The sequence below is a fragment of the Mastacembelus armatus genome, chromosome 14, assembly GCF_900324485.2.
Source record: "Mastacembelus armatus chromosome 14, fMasArm1.2, whole genome shotgun sequence".
Classification (NCBI taxonomy): domain Eukaryota; kingdom Metazoa; phylum Chordata; class Actinopteri; order Synbranchiformes; family Mastacembelidae; genus Mastacembelus; species Mastacembelus armatus.
Window position 1 is genome coordinate 4608828 of NC_046646.1, and position 19587 is coordinate 4628414.

The 19587-nt window shown below is 38.0% G+C and overlaps 1 protein-coding gene across 1 annotated transcript in view; it reads left to right on the forward strand.

Moving 5' to 3' along the window:
- The window catches only part of samsn1b (SAM domain, SH3 domain and nuclear localisation signals 1b), a 28689-nt gene extending 9341 nt beyond the window's left edge, over positions 1 to 19348 (forward strand). The window contains exons 2-8 of the mRNA XM_026328505.1: positions 13253 to 13579; positions 15549 to 15626; positions 17292 to 17424; positions 17650 to 17801; positions 17934 to 18134; positions 18248 to 18398; positions 18742 to 19348. Coding sequence (XP_026184290.1) covers positions 13253 to 13579; positions 15549 to 15626; positions 17292 to 17424; positions 17650 to 17801; positions 17934 to 18134; positions 18248 to 18398; positions 18742 to 18773 — 1074 coding nt within the window. The 3' untranslated portion in view covers positions 18774 to 19348. The remainder of the gene's footprint in view (positions 1 to 13252; positions 13580 to 15548; positions 15627 to 17291; positions 17425 to 17649; positions 17802 to 17933; positions 18135 to 18247; positions 18399 to 18741) is intronic.
- The last annotated feature ends 239 nt before the right edge of the window (positions 19349 to 19587 follow it).

A 19587-nucleotide genomic window follows, 5' to 3' on the forward strand; every position in this document is an offset into this window, starting at 1 on the left:
ATTCTGTTTGAAAGTCCTTCCCGAAGAGCCAGATGTTAAAATGATCATCCACACTCCTTTACTAAAGTCATAATCCAGTGTTTCATCTGAGCTCTCCAGACAGACAGCACTGTGATTCAGAACAGGGGGAGGGTCCTGTGTTCAGTGGTTTGCCATGAGAGAAAGGTGTTTGATCTCCTGCCGCCTTAAGCACTTTAGAAAACCCAAAGCCCGCAAACACACTGTAAAACACACCCTCACATACAATGAAGACATGAGATGAGAAACCTGAAAGTGTGCAGCGTCCATCTGTGCTAATACAGGGGTTAGGAAAAGCAACAATGCTGAAGTATAAGTTACAGGAGTAAAAAATGAATCAGCCTTAATTGAAACTGTCATCCATTCCTTCTTTCAGCCTTCAAAGCCTCTTTTCTGCAGCTTTTCATAAGGCTTGAAAAATGCTTAATTGCTGACCAGAAAACAGGTTTAGTTTGCTACCCTATTAAAAACACACATGGTGACAATGTCGTTCCTGTGCCCCCATGCAATCACAGAAGTAGCACTAATGCTGTCAGCTTCACACACTTGAATCCACACGTTGGGGTGGGATCTCAAAATTAGAAGTGGGATCACACTGGCGGTATAACAAGCAACACTTCCTTCCCTCCTTATTTTTCAAAACGCTGTTAGTTGCTGTACAAGCCTCTTGCTCAGGAGGCCTAATTTCTTCATGGTCCCACAGTAACAAACTCTTTGTCAGTGACGAGAGCTTTGTAGATATTTATGTGCCTGGGGAGAGAATTTTTTTTATTATTACACCAAACAATGAAGCTCACACAGGGACAGAAATGGGTCACAGATGGATTATCTATTTTGTATTTGTTTTTTGACACTGCTTTTATTGCATTCTATATTTAGATGTTGTGAGGAAGCATTTCATTATTGAGTGTTTGATAAAATGGTGGCTGAGCTGTGCAGCTGCTTTAAGGCACGACATGAAAACACAGAAACTCTTCTCATGTGCAAAGTAAATTTCCTCAATTCATCTCAGTCCCCTGTATTTAACCTCAGTGGAGTTGTAAACCTTGAGGTTACACATGGGTCGTTGCCCCACCCAGCCATTATGTGTGTCATTAGTTGGAGTCACATGGTTCAAGATGTGACGAGGTGTTAAACTGCCTTTGGAGGGATGATGAGAATGCATTTCAAGTAGTGTTTTTTTTATTGTACTACCATAAATGACCACTGGGAAAAATGAGCAGCAAGGAGAGCGCCATGTCACGCTCCCCCACCCAACCCTCATTCCCTGTATCCTAAATCTATGAAAAGATACAACAAAAAGACACATTATGTAGCTTTAATTTACTTATTTGGCAAGTTGCAAAAATGTTGATACTGTATGTATATATAAGTAAGTAAGTGAATTTTTGCTTGCTACAGCTTAATTTTGAACATCAGTATGATTTTTTCATTGCAATATGTTGGGAAACTTAGTACTGCCCGCACTATATCCATTAATGAATGTAGAAGATAAAAGCAGTGGTGCATCACTAAATGAGCACAATCAGTGCAGCCTACAGCCATAAATTCTTTTATGGCTCTCACACACACAAAGAAACAGTGTGGGTAATTAGCCTGGCTGTCAACACACCAGTGGGAATGAAAGGGCATCTAACGACCTCTGGGTCACGTTAGATCAAAGGTCACTTTAGGGCCAGCATCAGACCAGTGAGCATATGTTAACTGTATGCTTAAGCTCACACAACACTGCTCTTACTGGCCCACCCAGTCTCATTATATTTTTCAGCATATCTTTGAGTTTAACGACCTACAGTGACACAATAGAATATATAAAAGAGGAATAAACAGCAGCCGTAGAGGGCCGGACATGACGTCTGGCTGCCCTCTTCTTTTTGCTACATTACTGTAAGGCTGAAGGATGAATGAGGCCCTTGGGAAATGAGCCAGTAGATGGTGATGGGCTTACTGAGAGTGACATTTAAGATAGAAATGACATCAAGTGTGGCATCGCTGTGCCCTGTGGCAAGCCACCACATGAAGGCAATGTCAGCATGATCTGACTTTGCCCCAAAATGCTGTGGATCCCTCACCCACCCACACACATGCATATCTATTACACATGTCAACTGCATCTCATGTCAAGTGACAGTTAACAAGCTCTGCCACCTTCCAGATGTGGATGTGCTGATCTTGCCTTGGGGCAGATTTAGCTGCATGAGATTTATATAAAACACACAATAAATGTTCTTCTATTTCATAAGCTTTGTGGGATATAACATTTTTTAGCATTGGGAATATTAAAGCTAAATCCTCATTGCTACATTTTAAATCATTCAGATATTGCATATCTAAACTAAATGTGGTTAGGATGAGCAGAGGTGTCTTACTCTACCTGCAGTACTCAATTAAATAGTTTTCAAGTCATGTTAAGGCAAAACGGGGGGGGGGATAACAGTTGCTGGGGAGCATGGCTGCATCACCTGGTAAGCTCTTGGTATCAACAAGCCACAAAATCCAATTATCTTATTCATACATGGCAAAGTGACCTTTGACTTAACACTCAAATGGCCAATTTTAGTAGAACCCACAGAGACACAAGAGGCATGAGAAATAGATTCTTGTTTTGCTGAAAGCTTATCTTGAACTGGGGCTGTATTTTATGAGATCTGTTTTGTGTCCTACATAAGTCATAAGAACTACAACTCCCAAGGAGAATGGAGATCAGATAGGGAGGTCCAGCATCAAGGACAGGAAAGCCATTTAAAGGTGACATTTCAGTCAACGCAGCAGATGCTGCCAATCTATCATTCCTCGGCTCTATCTTCTGCCCTCGTTTTACATCCCTATCTCCTCCTCCCTACCTTTCTCTTTCCCTCTATATCTTTCTTTCTTTCTGGCTTTCTTTAGCTTTCCTGCTCTTCCTCATTTTTCTCTCCTTCCCTCCCCTCCCCACAACACGGCACCTCCCTCCACTGTCCCCTGCTCTGTGGCATGCTGACAAGGCAGCGAGGAGGAAGCGCTGTAATAAAAGGAAGAGCTAATGAAAGGTTGAGCAGGGTCAACCTACTCACATACCTTTGCTGGACAAGAGGACGAGAGGTCATTTATTCCAAGAGGACAAACTGTTTCACTTTTTGACTCCAGGGTGTCAAAAGTTCAAAAGGTCACAGCAAAGGGCTGCAGGTCATGGCCTCTGGGCTGAGAATCTCTGCGTCCTGGGGTCAGAGGTCAGCACAGGAATGCTGGGTGAATGGGAGGTTGGGAGCAGGGTCAAAGGTATAGTCTCCACCCCCTATTTGGATGAACATATCTGAGTGAATGAGAATTGTAATTTTACCTGAGACTGCAGGTCAAACTCTGCCTAGAGCAGCAGGGCTGAAGGTGTAGCTGTGATTTAATATTATAATTACACACAGTGGAAGTCATATAAGAGGAATTGATAGATTATGTTATATTCAGACTGTCAGAAGAAGAATTACAGCATTTAATTAAACTTTTCAAGGATAACTATTACTGCATTGGGTAAAATTATACAAGGAATATGAAATTAATATGTAATGTGTTGCATATTGTGACATATTCCCTGCCTGAAGGATATTCAAGAATTTAAATAAACACATGTAGAGTATTTAACATTATGGAAGATAAAGCATAAAATGTACTTCAGTACTTTTCTCAGGCACCCTGTTATGACTGTACAAGTAAGAAGTAGTCACATTAACAGCATGGGATTAAGCTGTAATGACAGATGAGATGAGCTCAGAGCCACTTTCAAATCAGTAGGTGTGACTCTGCCATCTACAGGAGCACTGCAAAACTGCCAGAGTAATGTCAGCATTGCTATTAGCCAACACTTCCAAGAAAGATATTGGTGAGTGATAAGTCTGATCTAATCATGGAATCATGAAAATTGGTGTTTCCTCACATTCTGAATACGTGAGTTTGGGTGAAACAACGAAATTAATATTGTCACAATAATCAGACTGCACCCTAAATTACACTGTTGGATGATCTGTTGTCTAGTGATTGTTCTCTCTGTGTGAAAACCTGCAAAGACAGATACTGTCCATCTCTACATGGAAGTTCAAAACATTCACAATAACACATGGTGTTGTAATGTTGCACCGTGGGGCTTATGCCACTCTCAGATAAAGTACATGAACTGCACATATACAAAATTGACAACAAATGCAAAAACAAACTGCTCAGCAAAACCAAAAACACATACAAGTGTCAAAGCACATACAAAAAGAAAAATGTTACAAATGTTGATTTGCTACACTGGAAGTGCTCCTACAGGGAGTGATAAGCTTGAGCTCTTGAGCTCAAAGTTGATAAATAAAAATAATAATTAATAATAAACAATTCATAATAGTTTTGATATGATTTTAGGTTAATATTTCCCAATAATCCTTTGGTGATTTTTTAATAATATTAAATTTACATTTATTATTACATTTCTATTGTTCCTGCATGTCTACCTTGAGTTCATCACTACCTCTAGTGTCCTGAAGCACTTCTGCTATAGCAAATCCACATTTGCAGCATTTTTCTTCCTGCACCTGCTTGACTTTTGTATGTGTTTTTGAATTTGCAGTGTGTTTTCTTTTTCCATGTGCTTTGTTCCTGGAGGTTACCCCATGTATCTAAGACAAGAGAGACTATTTTATCATTGTTTTTAGATTGGAAGGATCAGGGATTAATGTAAAGAGTCTGTGAATTATAATATTGCAAACTGACCTGTTTAAATGAATTATTATTATTAAATTATTAAATTCACTCTCACTTACTTATACTGTTTGCTACACAGGTATAACAACTCTTACACTCATCATAAACATAAAAGCTGATAGAATTAAATTTTTTTTAAATTAAGTGCTTTTCTCTCGTGTACTCAAACACAAGAAACTGATTACTTCCTGTTCCTTTCAGTCTGGAAGCACCATTTGTGCAGCAGTGTCTTCACCTCCATTCAACAGAGTAATGTGGTTCATAATCTCACCTGTTATTTTACTTAAACTTGACCTGAGCTGGAGTTTTAGCGGTATCATTATCAATTTATTGGATTATTGTATTTCCATTAAAACGTGAAAACAACAAAAGTTAGAAATACACCATTAATCTATATCTCAGTTGATCATGTTTTCAAAAAATGAACCCCTGCTTATTTCCTTTAATCTTGAATCTTTCTGTTCAGTCAGTCCCATAAAACCACGTTAAATTAATAATGTATGATTATCTTTAAAAACTTTTAAAAAAATAAATATGTCATAAGTTAAGAGTGACTTTAATGCCGCTAACTTCCTGGAAAGAAGCCAAAAAAGTATGGTTGTAACAACCACAGTGCGCCCTGGGGATATTCTAAGGCCTAACATACTGTAATTCAGTCAAGTCCTAGAGATGGCTCCGTCAGGCTGAGAAATGCAACAAATTTTTCAGCAAGATGTCACAACACAAAATGTGCCCCAAAAGGCTTAAAGGCATGAAACCAGAGCAGGCTATCCACATTAGCACTGTTGTTAAGCAGCACCTCAGACAGTGGCAGATGTTTTGTAGCAGGGGTCAGAATCCAACAGCAGCAGCAGCCATAACATATTAAATATGCAGCCATAACATTGTTAATTTAACAGCACTAATAGCTAATTAGAGGATAATGAAGCCAGATGAGCTACAACAAGCTTGTGGACTCTGTTAGTCTAGAGTTTAGGAAAAAAACATTACCACTGCGGAGGTGCCCATGAGCAAGCCACTAGAACTGCTCAGTGGCCTGGAGATCAGATTTTGGTCCAACAGCGCAGTGTCTCAGTGTGGATTGTGTACTTAAAATTAAAATTAACCTGGGTCTTTCACCCTAAGTAAAACAGCCCTTTATAAGAAAAAACACTGAAATATAAGAATTACATGACTATTCAGTGTTTGTTTCATTATTTGCAACTTTGACATCAGTATTCACAAATAACATTTTTGACAGCCAGACACTCATTGAATAAAATAATCATTTAAAAAACTATAATCAACAATACAAACAAATTTAAAATCTATTCTACAAATAATAATAATAATACTAATAATGATAATAAAGGTCAAACCTAATGTTATTCTAAAATTGGCACTGTACCAATATTGCACAGAAAATCTTTGTGGCTTTAATGAACCAAAGCCTAAAAAATTACCATAGTCGTCCTCATCGGATGCTTTTTAATTGCATTAGGGGAAATAGGATGTGGAATTTTTGAATTTTACTCTGACTATAGGGAGTAAAACAGGCAACCCTGACTGCTGCTTCAGTGCAGACCATTCTATCTTACAATCTGCCCCTTGTGAAACTTTATAGAGGTGCCCCTTTAATCAAATAAAGATATTGCTGCAGTAAACACAGAGGTGAACCCATAAGTAACACAGGATATTCTGGATAGATAAAAAGTAAGACTGAAGTTTCCCTTCTGAATAAGTAAACTATAAGTAGCATTTGTTTCTTATTGCCAGTAAAAAACAATGTCCTTATACTCTGACCTAATTCTGCTGTGGAGCCCTAATCACAACAAGATGAAAAGTCTGTTTTTCATCTCTTGATAAGAGACAAAATAACAGTGGGGCAGGCGCTGTAGACAACTGTACCAGGGAGGAACAGGGGGAGAGGGCTTTGAGGAGGAGATTAACATGGAGCCTGACATCAGTAATAATTGTAAAAAATGGTATTTGCACAAGCCTCTTCAATGGGACCACCACCTGGAAAGAATAAAAGCTGGAACCTAAAGATTTAAACTGATGTTTATCCTCAGAGCAGGTGAAAAGAAATGACTGTAATAAGAGGGTTGTAGTTGAGATTTATGGGATTTGTCAGAGTGAAACATGGTTATTTCCTAAAGTATCTCCACTTTGAGAACAGGTAAATGCCTCTGCAGCTTCCCTGTGCAAACACGTTGTATGAAACTGCTGCAATACGGCAGAGTAACATGGTGCAATTATGCTTTTGTATATTTTACAGTTAATTTACAGCAATATTGTTTGTTTTTACACATATTTAGAAAAAATGGCAGATTTAGAAATACAAGTATTCCTGGATTGGTTACTAACTGTATTATGCAAGCCTCGGCACACAAGACACATATAATATTGTGACAAAACCTTTAGGAAGCTGTGATTTTTCATGATAATAATAAATGTAAATTTAAAAAATGTCATTTTTCTCTGTATACACATTCTGTAGACAATTGAGCTCACTTAGCGACTACTTCATCTATTAGGTCATTGTCACAGTTCTGTGCCAGTGCTGTTTATTGTTTTCTTGTTGGGGGTGGCCCGTGTCTTTCTGAGGTCAGTGCTGGATAGTGATGGCTCACTGCTTTTATTGGATTATGTGAGGGATTTGAAACTTGGATTAAGCCTTTGGGCTGTGGACAGCATAGGGGGTGTGTGAGCATTTACATCACAGGGGTGTGTTAGGGTGCATGTGTGTTTGTTGGAACAGGACTGTGGTTTGTGAATGTGTGTTTTTGCATCCCAGATGCCATGCTGTGCAGTTTGTCTTCACTTGGCTCCATTGTCTTTGGTAGAGATCTTTAAACATGAACCTGTTCTGCTTCACACTGGTAAGATAGTTCATCTGCTCTACTCCTGTCAATTTTAGTTTTGTTTATCAGAAGCACTTGTTTAGCCTCTCCACTGAAGAAACAGAGGAGACTCAGTGTGCCTTTGTGGGATATGCTGGTGATGTTATTGTTGTTGGAAATGATCTGAAATGGGCTCTCTAGGGAATGAGACAAAACTGCAAACAACTTTCCTTCTTTCCAAGATTCCAGATTTACGTTCTGTAGCTCGTTCCTTGTACCTACGTTTCTTTTTTGCTGTGGTTGTATTTGCTGCATTGTGTTGTGTCATTTTACATTGGTGTAATGAGCCTCCTGACATGAGATTTTCAAAAATACTCAAGTAACCACTTACTTTACTTACCTGCTATAGTGCATTCCCTGTTAAGTTTAGTGCAAGTACTATGGTTTGAAACATTAATTTGTCATTATATTTGAAAAAACATGAATGTGTTGCAAGCCTTCTCTCCAAGTTATTTTTACATAGATTTTTAAAAATAAATATATCAACCATATATAAATATGTTTAATAATATAATCCAAGAACAACAACAAAAATAGTGAGTAGGGCCAAATTCTATTGGTACATATAACTGGATATCATCTGTATAAAGTTGAACAGGAATACCATGTCTATGAATGTATGGCAAGTGGGAACATACACAGTGACAGTAAACGTACCAGGGAGGGAGGTGAATATGCTCAAGACTATGGAGCCAATTCCATACCTTTAAGTTGTTGTAAATAAAGTTTGGCATTGAAAAAAGAAGCATTAGCATTGTAAATAAAGTTTGGCATTGAAAAAGTTTGGCATTGAAAAATGAAGCTTTGCCATTGAAACACCTTTTTTTGCAAACGGGCATTAAAAATATATCCTCCTGAGACCCAGCCCACTGACTTGTGTCCATTGTAGTGGACAGTTTGTTCACATCCAAACGGTCCTATGGTCCTCTACAGTGGACATGCTTTAAAATTACAAATAAAAATAAATTTTAAAAAGTCTAAATTGTAACATGTTTTTTTAACCAAAAATAGGTAGGAAATTACAAAAAACAAGAAATTGGAAGACACTTATTTTCCTTGGTTCTCAGGAGGATATATTTTTTTTTGTATCTTTCTGCATTATGGTGTGTTTTTCAATGATAATCTTTTGATATTTCCTGTTTTGACAATTATTTTTTTTGATGATCTTTCTTGTACGATGCTGCTCCTTTTTTTTACAATGCCAATGACTGTTTTTCAGTTCCAACTTTCTGACAGCGTTATAGTGTGGAGGAGGGGGCTTCAAAGGAGGGGCTATGAGACCATGATTTACATATCATTTGCATACCATGGTCTATACTGAGTAACCAACGGAGAAGCTACCAACTTGCTGTCCACTGACAGCCTGTTGCTCACCATGGACCTAAATTCACAAACAAGTTCTCCGGGAGCTCTTAAACCACAAATGAGTCTGTGCTCTCTGCCATAGTTTATTCAGAAAGAAGTAGGATCTATTAACAGTAACCTCTAAATGCCTTTTTGCTGCTTTAGTAGCATCTGAAATAAGCTGGTGCTCCAATTCCAATGCTTCTTTTTTGAATGCCAAACTTTATTTGCAATGCCAAAACTTAAAGACATCGAATTGGCTCCATACAAGACTAAAAACCAAACACTTCAGTTTGTGAAGTATGTCGTGTATGAATGTAAACACATTTTCAGGTCATTAACATCCTATAGCCCTTGCTGTAAAACAGAGTGAGTCTCTTTAATCAACAACTGACATTTCAACAACTCCTTTCTTTGCTGCTCTATGTTTATTTTTTACTACCAAGGTTATGAAACATTTCCTTTTGTTGAAATTCTTAACCAATATAGGTTCACAAGAACTTGGAAGCTCAGTTTTGATACCTTTTTATATGGTGCTCACACAGAATATAATTTTTATTTTTTCCTCAAAAGGTGAAAATTATTTAAAGTATACAAAAACTGGGCCCATAAAAGAGGCCAAGAAAACAAACCCAGGCAAAATATTTAACAAAATGAACTAACTGAACAGACCAAATGACAAAGATAAAACTGACATATATAATGATAATATACATAATATACATATATAATGGCTGATCAGACCATTTTCAACACACAGGAGTAACTAGAAGACTATTAATAAACTAACCTAACAGTCTCTCTCAGATATAAAGAAACTGTATACATAAATCAAATAACTAAAACAAATACATGAATATACTAATATAAACTATGTAAATAAATTTCAAAATCACAAACTCTCCGCCCCCCCTTGAAGTTGGAAAAGCTTGGTGTAGTCTGACTGGACACTTCCTGTATTTATGGCCTCTCCTCCCTGGAGTGAATCTTTTGCTCAAACAACTCAAGATGGCTCCAGCAGCAACACCAACCAGTGACCCTCTTCAACACTGGTAACTCAAATGAAATAACTAATGTGACAATGTACAATAGTAAGCTAAATGTGCGCACTATATATATAGAAACTAATGTACAGTCAATACCAAATAAAATAAATATACTACTAAATGTGTGATCTTTGTATGCCAAAATGAAACTATAATGTGTAACACTAACAATCAATATAACTGAAGGAAATTAACTAGCTATAAACCAAAACAACTAATGTTTAGTGCATGATGGTTACCGACATTCAGTTGATGGGTGTGGCAGCACATGTGGCCATCACAGTTTTAGCAGCCAGCTATATTTAGTCTGAAAGTTTGAATAGAGCAAATCAATGTACAATAGTATTTACAGTATGTAGATTAGGCTTCTCTCACTGTTTATTGTCCTTTTTGCCAGGAGGGCTCCACAGAAAGCATATATGAACCAGCTCTCAGCCAAACACTCAAGGAAGTCTTACCTAAGTACAAGTGCAGCCCTGCTCTTCTGAGGCGTAAGCCTGATTGGGGTGGCTCAGATCCATCCATTAGTTCTGTAAGTGTATTATTTTTCATTTCTAGATCTGATCAGACATTGATGCTGGGTACAGAGGGAAACCTCCAAACTTTAAAAATAATTTGATGACGTGGAGCAGGTGCGCTGGAACCAAGGCATCCTCTTTATGGTATCCATCTGTATTGATGTCCAGTGGGACTAATCAAGAGACTGATTTGTAACAATGAAAAGAATAAAGCTTTTTTATAGATATTCAAATTTTATTTTCAAAGGTTTGAATCATAGCTTTCAGTTCTGACACCAAAATTTTCACATTTAAAATGTATTTTCAAATATTCAAATCCTAGTTTTCAGTGTTGCTGATTCTGAACCTATTCTCACCTCATACAGGTGTAATAGTGGTTTTAAGGCATGTTCAGTGCTACCTCTCCTTTCACTTCCACTGAAATAAACCTGTTAATGTTGTGTTGCTGGATCTTGCTGGCTGACACAGGGACATGCAGCTCTGGGAAACAATGTAATAGGCAGAGTTTATAGCCATGCTAGCAGCACTGTGAGCCACTGCAGTTCTTACAACTAAATATACTACATACTATAAATATATTACATCAGCATGCTTAAAATGACACTGCTAACATGCTGAAGTTAGCACTAATTGGCAATAAACAAAAATACAGCTGAGGCTGACAGGAATGTAATTTCAGTTTATCCTTAGAAAGACACAAATGTAATGCCAGTCCATCCAATAGTCAAGAGACAATTCACTGACAACAAACCACAAATGTGAACTTTATGTTGGTGTTAGAGGGAAGGTCAGAGGTCACCAAAGTCATTAGGCTTAGTCATCTTTGCTTTCTGGATCTCTGCCAGTAAATTTTACAGCAGTTAACCTAATAATTGTTTAGTCTGGCCCAAACATTCCATCCAGATAATGCAGTACCCTGCACAACCGCTACAATAGCATTGTCCAGCTCATTTAAAAACAATTGCAAGTACGTCGTATTTATGTTCTATTTCTTTTCTGTTTTTTTATTCTTTTCTTTGTTTTGCTAAAGATTGTCTATCTTATTGTTTCCCCAAGGGCCAACCTCAGAATGTGATCAAATTAAAAAGGAACAATAAGTGGTATGTAAATTTGTTGGTTCATTTTGTTAAGTGAGCACACAATGCATTTCTTAATAACTTGTGATGATTTCTTAATGATATCTTGTTGTGTTTTCACTAATCTCCTTTCACGCAGTAGAATCAGTGTAATTACCATTAGGAAAAGAAAAGCATTCATCATTTCTATTTGTCATTTTAGGTTGTGTGTACCACCCTTGGACAATGAAATATTAGGTTGGTAAAAAATGATGTTACTATATCTAGCTTTATTTTCTTGCAGATTGTTAGAACGGTAAACAGTACTGATTTTAGGCTCACACTGATCATCCTGATCTTATACTATCTATATTATATTATATCTTATATATATTTTGAACCTTTCCATGTACAGCTACAGTGTGACAGCTTGTCACCTCCTTCTTCCCCTCCACCTTGACTGTTACAGAAAAAGACATTAATCACACCTGCTGGATGTCATCTGGTGACAAGAAGGATTTATCTCATCAAAAGAGAGGCCAGAATAGGGGTAAAGAAATATATCTGCATGAGCAAACCCTATATACCTTCATTAGAAAACCATAGCTACCCAAGGTTAGAGATTAAACAAGAAACAGTTGACTCCTCATAACTTATCTAAGTGAGTGCATGATGCTGTAGACGGCCATAAAATAATGAAGGATGTTGGTATAATTTCCTTGAAATCTAGTTTAAAATAAAGCTGGAAACTGCATTATTGATTTCGATGACCAACATATGAGTTAAGGGGAAACTAAAGCACTTACAAATGTATGTTATATGTGTGGACTGATCCTATAGAGAGGTGTAAAGCTCCCTGCCAGAGCAGCATTCTGACAAGAGGTGATAAAAAGAAAGAGCTGAACTCTAACAGGACACAGACCAATCTACCAGCTCAGGTAAAAATACATTACATATTTTGGTTTGGGGCAAATATATAGAAAGAAATGTTTGGGTTTTTTTTACACTTCATATGAGAAGACTTTGTCACACATGATTACAATCACTATGTTGGAGATTTTAGTCTTTTGTAATCCTGAGACCACATGACTGTGTGTGTGAGGCACGTAGGTACCTGGCATAGCTGAATGTTTGTGCACGATAGTGCATCTGAGGGAAATGATGGGGGTTGTTTTTCTTTGCTTATTTTCCATGATCTGCTTTTTTATATAGCAGGGCCATGCAAATATATATAGTACTGTAAATAATATAAGCAAATATAAGTAAAACACATTGTAATACTAATGTGCTATATATATATATATATGTATATATATATATATATGTATATATATATATATATATATATATATACATATATATATATTATTATACATTGTCTCTTTATTACAGGGTGATGAGACTGCAGTTAATACAGCAGAATCAATGCAAGAAACAGGAAGAATAAAGAAGTTGCAGAATTTGGTCCTGACAAAGAAGGGATATCAGAACAGAGCTGGAAAAGGGAGGAACACATCTGAGAATAATGGTGAGTCACTGTGGGCGATGTTCTCCAACCTGTTATAGGCTGCATTATTGCATCATTAGTAAAAGATCATTTCTGCTCACCCTCAGATGATTTGGCAGCTGAATTTAGTAACAGCAGTCCAGTTCTAACCTGTATTGGCCTTGGGAAGACTAAAGAGAAGCCCTCTACAACTGCTCCACCACCACAGCAGGAACAGGGTAAAGTTTATGACAATTCAGATGAGGTTTGGAATCCAGGGTTTACAGGTCTCCTGTGGAGCCCATTTGAGTGCCCACAGGCCTGGACTCCGTTTTACCACACCTGCCACCAACCTCAACAAGAGCTGTGGGTCTGCGGTGGCCCCTTGTCTCTACCTTGGACCACCGAATGGGATCATTTTGAGAATTTGATAGAAGAACTGGATGACAAACAGGCTAATCTCTCCCCCCCGCAAATGATCCGCTCCATCACAGATCTGCACCTCTCACAAAACACAGTAAGATATACCTTGCTATTGGTCACATTGCTGAATGAGTGACAGCCTACTGCTAGACCAGTAGTTGTCAGCAGAAGATTTTATATGTATCTCCGATTACTTTTGATTTGTTGAGAAGGATAAACAAGTTGGGCCAAATATTTTCTGCTATAAGACCATATATCCAATGTAACCATGGGAGTAAAACTCGCTTTCATTTAAATGTTTGTAGAATAATGTAAAGTATGACATACAGGATCATTGAACAGCTTTTATTTGTTACATTTTTTATGCAAAATTACAATAGAATCCAACATTAAGACTGCTGTCTGTGATGTCTGAGTCTTTCAGATGTTGCAATTTATATGTAGCCTACTCCCACTCCAAAGTATCATTAAACTGTGCTTTGCAGGGCTTCACTTTCTAATTGCACCTCAGAGCTCTTTGGGGAACATTTAGACTAACTGAACTGTAATTGAAATTTGTAGCTAATGCTTGTTTTTAATTGCTTTATGGTATTCTGAACCAAAGGTTTACACTTAGTTTCATTTTCAGCCTCAGTTAGCACTGCTAATGCCTCATAAAATGCTACTTATTAATGTCATAATCATAATCCTATGAAAACAGAGCAAATATGATGACATTATGTAAGACTGTTGGAGTGTAGAGACCATCCTGTTGAAACTGGATGATGCAGAGTTTGCATGTGATGTTTGGTCTTAGTTTGGTTGAGAACATATTTATAACTGAGGAGAAACCAGCAGTTTCAGAGTTAAATGTCAGGGAGCTCCATGTGAATCAGTGATGCATCTAATCTAACTAACTTACATTTCACAGACAATTTATTAGCCACTGAATGTACAACAGTGTTCTCTGTGGTTCTTGAGGAGAGGTGTCAAATCTGAGGAAATAATTCAAGTCACATTGTTTGAGTATCTTATCTCAGGTTTGGAGCCTCTAAGAACAGTGATGGGCTATGAAGCATTTTTGGTGTTATGGGTGTAATGCCCAAACCAAATTATGTTACTCACATGATTCACACTGTCCCAAAAAGCATTTTTCCCATAGAGAATCATTGGAAGATGAGAGCTGAATACTTTTTCACAGAATTTGATTAATTGTGTCCATTATCATTTAGACAATCACAGAGAACCATACAATATTTTTATTTTAACGCATTTATGTGTATTTATGGAGCCAACAGGAGGTCAATCAACTTCAAGTCATCTTAATGGTTGTAATCCAGAAGGATTTGCAACTTTCACTTGAAAGCATTAGATGCCCTTCAGTAATCCAGTACCCTGTTCTCCTTTATATATGAATGTCACAACTACAAATTTATATGCTTGCATCCATCAAAAGATTGTATTAAGCTGCATTATGGGAACTGTAGGGCCATAATAAGGACTAACGCCAGGATATCTCTGCAGTTTCTAGTACAAAGAATATTGGTATTATTAGCTTCTCATTCAGCGCTATCATCAATGCATGACAGCAAGGGCTTAGTTCACTGGTGGTTGATGTTGGGAAATGATCTAAGAGATTGACTGCTAAACCGATGCTATTAGTCAGCCAGGAAGCAATGTCTCCCTGCTTTCATACTGTGTCCTATAACGGTACTAAAGTAGGAAAATATAAGAATTTTGGAGGTTGGAGAAAACTGTAAAAAAATCCAGATATTGACAAAATAATTTAATTTCTCCCTGCATTATACCGAAACAATATTCACATAATAAATAGTACAAGATCAGTGCAACATTATCCTTCAGAAACAAGACGCACTAATTGACTGGATATAAAAAAAATACATCACTTCTACAGTCTGTGTTGCTGCCTGGGTTTAACCTAATTTCAGAGCATACATCATAAAGAGGTAATAAACACAGTCTGTTTGTGTTGTGGTCAAAAGGAGAAAACACACACAGAGACACATGATATGCCCATCTGTCACCAGAAAGCGCACATTTTAATCTGTCTTTCACCAACACAGCTGACCAGACTAAGGAGATTTGAAGCCTTCAGGCAGCACTCGCCTTTACTGAAACCACTGGATAATGGAAGCTCTCTGGTAAGAGAACCAACATCCTCAGTCTGCTAGACCGTCCATCTAGGAATTGAGCTTTCTTAAACTTCATCCACAAAACACCAAATACCATGTGTATACTGAAAATATACACCAAGCTTATTCAGACCAGCAGTACTGGAGGAGCAATCAGTTTATTTTCTATTTTTTATTTATTTTTATGTGGTTTTGCTTTTAAACCAAAAAACAGGAGCAGAATGGTGATCCAACCAAACCGAAGCTGCCGGGAAAGCAAATGGAAGCTGCATCACCAAGTGACACGAAGCACATCACTGTATGTCATGCACCCAACAAATCTTATGTTAATACAATCAGTAAATACAGTCAGTTCATGGCACCCTGGATTTGCTGTGGTTCGCACGTAATTAAATAACATATGTTACCGACTACATCCAGCTGTCAGTCCCACATCTGCTTTTCAGTCAAACTCTCATTTACCATAAAACATAAGTTAATACCAATATCAATATCACTATGCAAAAAGTTTCATAGAAGTATCCATCATATTTTCAATATTTTCACATTGTATCAGTAATACTTAGAATGTGACTGAATGACTATTTGCTATTTCTGCTCACCTATTTGTATTTTGTCTTCCTTCTACGATATGTGACATCCTATTACATAGCTGTTTTATCATAACTCGCATACAAATATCAGTAACATTTTTAATTCATGGACATCTAGTCAAAGTCAAAAGTCAAAGTCTAATTATTTAGAATTTTAAAATAACAGAAATAAAACATGCTGTATGTTTAAGTAATGCAAAACTAAATCTTGACTACAGGATTAATTGCTTACAATTAAGAATTGAATACATGCCATGTGCAAAAAAATATCTGGTGTTCTTATGATTAAGGCACATACTACAATGCCAACAGTTTGATTCCCAGCCAGGGCCCTTTTATTGTATGTCATATTTGTGAACTTAAAATTTATTTTAAAGCTTGTAGATTGTTGAATCAATGCAGGGCAGTTGCACCAGTCTAGCTCCAAGTCATGAGGAGAAGTAAGGGAACGAAGAAATTCCAAATTCTCATCTATTGGCTGTCATAGGTGGGAATTTGGAAATACTTCAAGAGCTCATATCTAAACAAGTGTTGGAGGTGGGCGGATAATTCCAGGACCAGATGAAAGCTTGTCAATTGTTTAATCAACTCAGGGCAGTTGCGCCAAACTAGATATGATTCATGAGGATGTAACCCTATGGAAAATCTTGGGGTTAACAGTCACCAAATAGCTTAAATCAAATTGAATTTAACCAGCTTCTCTCAAAGCCTATTGTCACAGAAATATGAACAGGATTGTATCAATGGGTAATCAGTTATAAACACACCATAACCTAGGTGTTCCCAGGCAATAAGGTAAAAGGTGAGCACAGGTAGTCGGGGATTATACTCACCACACTCCTGAGTTCTCAGCTATAAAAAGCAAGACGACTTTTGCAGGATTAAGTGTTTTGCTTGCCAGAGGAGCAGCGTGTCCCAGCATAAACCAGGATACCGAGCTTTACCATCACACGAGAAATCAAACATGACAGCTTAGGGCCCTAACTAGCTTTCTCTTTTGCATGTCTATAATGACTGACCACAAGGAAACAGAAGCACATATAAACAAATAAGCATGTGACTTGGTGTTTTTACCATGCAGAATGGAAACACACAAAAAAGTGAAGCATTGAAGAGGGAGATTGGTGGTGGGCAACTGTTTACCAAAGGACACAGGCAGTCCAGTAATTCTCTGGAAAGCCTCTACAGCTTGAATAGTGGACAAAGCTCCTCAAGTAAGTACCTTCAGGCACAAAACCAAGTTTTCTCTTTACGCTACAATCCAATGAATTATGCAACCCTGGCATGTTGCTGCCCATTAGACAGTATGCACTAACTTCTGCCAAGCCGAATCCTATTTTATTACTAATGTGTGGATAGTCTTATAGGAAGCTGTCAAACACAACCCAGTAATTAGCTTGTCCCTAATCAAACCCTGTTGTTTGTGTGCTATTCCCCAGGTGGAGTCACCAGCGGGTCAGGCTGCTCCAGTAACAGAGGCAGTCTGAGGCTCGAGGAGGATCTGTTGTACACAAGACAGTACTGTGGCAGAGCTAGAGTCCATACAGACTATGTACCAAGTCCATATGACACAGAGTCTCTCAAACTCCAGGTAAACAAGGCTGGAAAGCAATGGGAATTTTAATAAAAAAACTTTAATTTACCCAAAGCATCTTTTGTATCCTGTTCTTGTACGTGGCCCCAAATAAATAAATGTAATAAAACAAAATAAACTTTCATTTAGGTGGGAGATGTGATTGACATCATCTCTAAGCCCTCTATAGGAATATGGACTGGCATGCTGAATGGCAGCATAGGCACTTTCAAATTCATTTATGTGGATGTACTAAGAGAAGAGAGTTCTGAGACACGCAAGGAAACACAATTTCACAGAGTTAGACACACATCAACAGTCCAGGAAGTGTTAAAGCGCCTCAGTTTGGAGGTATTTTATTTTTATTTGCGTTTTAGATCAACTGATTATAGAAACAATCACCTTCCATACAAGAAGGTACTCTGTCAGCTTCTAAATTAGGCTTTCTCCACTTCTTTTACCAGGAATATTCCTCATCTCTGCACCTGAATGGTTACCAGACAGTAGAGGACCTGATGAGGCTGAGGGAGAATCACCTGACAGAGCTGAATGTGACTGATCCAGAGCACAGGCATCGTCTGCTCACTGCTGTCGACTGCCTGCAGCAAATACGCTGTGAGTAATGGGAAACACAAACAAGGTCACCCAAGGACAGTGTCATCACGCACACATTTTGTGACATGATAAAAGTGAAAAAGGATATGCTGAGACACTTGGCTCCAGAAAGGAAAAAGGTGACATTACATCTCAAGCAGATAAGCTTGGGAGGGTAAGCAGGCCATTAAGGAGGGTAAGGATGACAGGATAACACCAAGGAGTGTTTTTGAGAACAGACACATGAGGACAGGAGCTGTAGACAGATGGGCAATTCAGCCTCAACCTTAACACACTGGAATAAATGCTGTGAAGTATTACTTATTATGGGACATACAACCAGCCCATCTTGTCTGCCTTACAGCTGACAGTCATTTGGAGAATGAGGCCAATTAGGAGGCTGAGACCCCCAGTGAGAACATGAAGGCAGATATGCACAGAAACTCCGGCTGCCACATGTCATCTGACAGCCCCAACAGCAGCTCAGAAGACACAGAGCTTCTCTTCCCCTCTGAGCATCCTCTAGCAGCTGAGACAACAGTAATCCAATTGTTTTAATGCCTGATTTGCTCTTTATTGTGCTTGTGAGATGTCCTGTGAATCAAAAGCTGTTTTATTTCTTCCAACACAGTACAGTAATTATATGCAATAAAGTACTCATTGTGAGCCTTTAGCGCTGCTAATCCTTCACTGGTAAATTTCACAGATGGACATGTGTCTGGAAATGGGAAGATATATGTTCATTTGTTTTCTGACATTAAACATTTTATGAATCTGCTTTCTTTTCAGCATAATTACATTTTAATGAGCTTTATGAGAGTCATCAGAAAGAACTGCTCCATGAAATGGATAAATGTTCACCGTTTGTATGTAGCACAACACTACAGCAGGGAGGGTTGCCTCCTGACAGTCACTCACAGTCCCATCAAAATGATATCTTTTAAAGGATGTCTGGCAGGGGTGGTTCTAGGATTTAATCCTTATGGGGGCTTAGCCCTCACTATTGTTGCTGATAACACCACCTACCTTCTATAACCACCTATGCCTCGCAAGACAGTTCATCGTCTCCCGCCTCCGGCTGACATACAGCACAAGATGTTGCACTTCTAAGGACTATCACGCATTCGCAGAATAGCAAAGAGAATAAAATAAATACATAAATAATAAAAAAACTTGGATCTTTTTTTTTTTGATCGACATGTCCTGCATT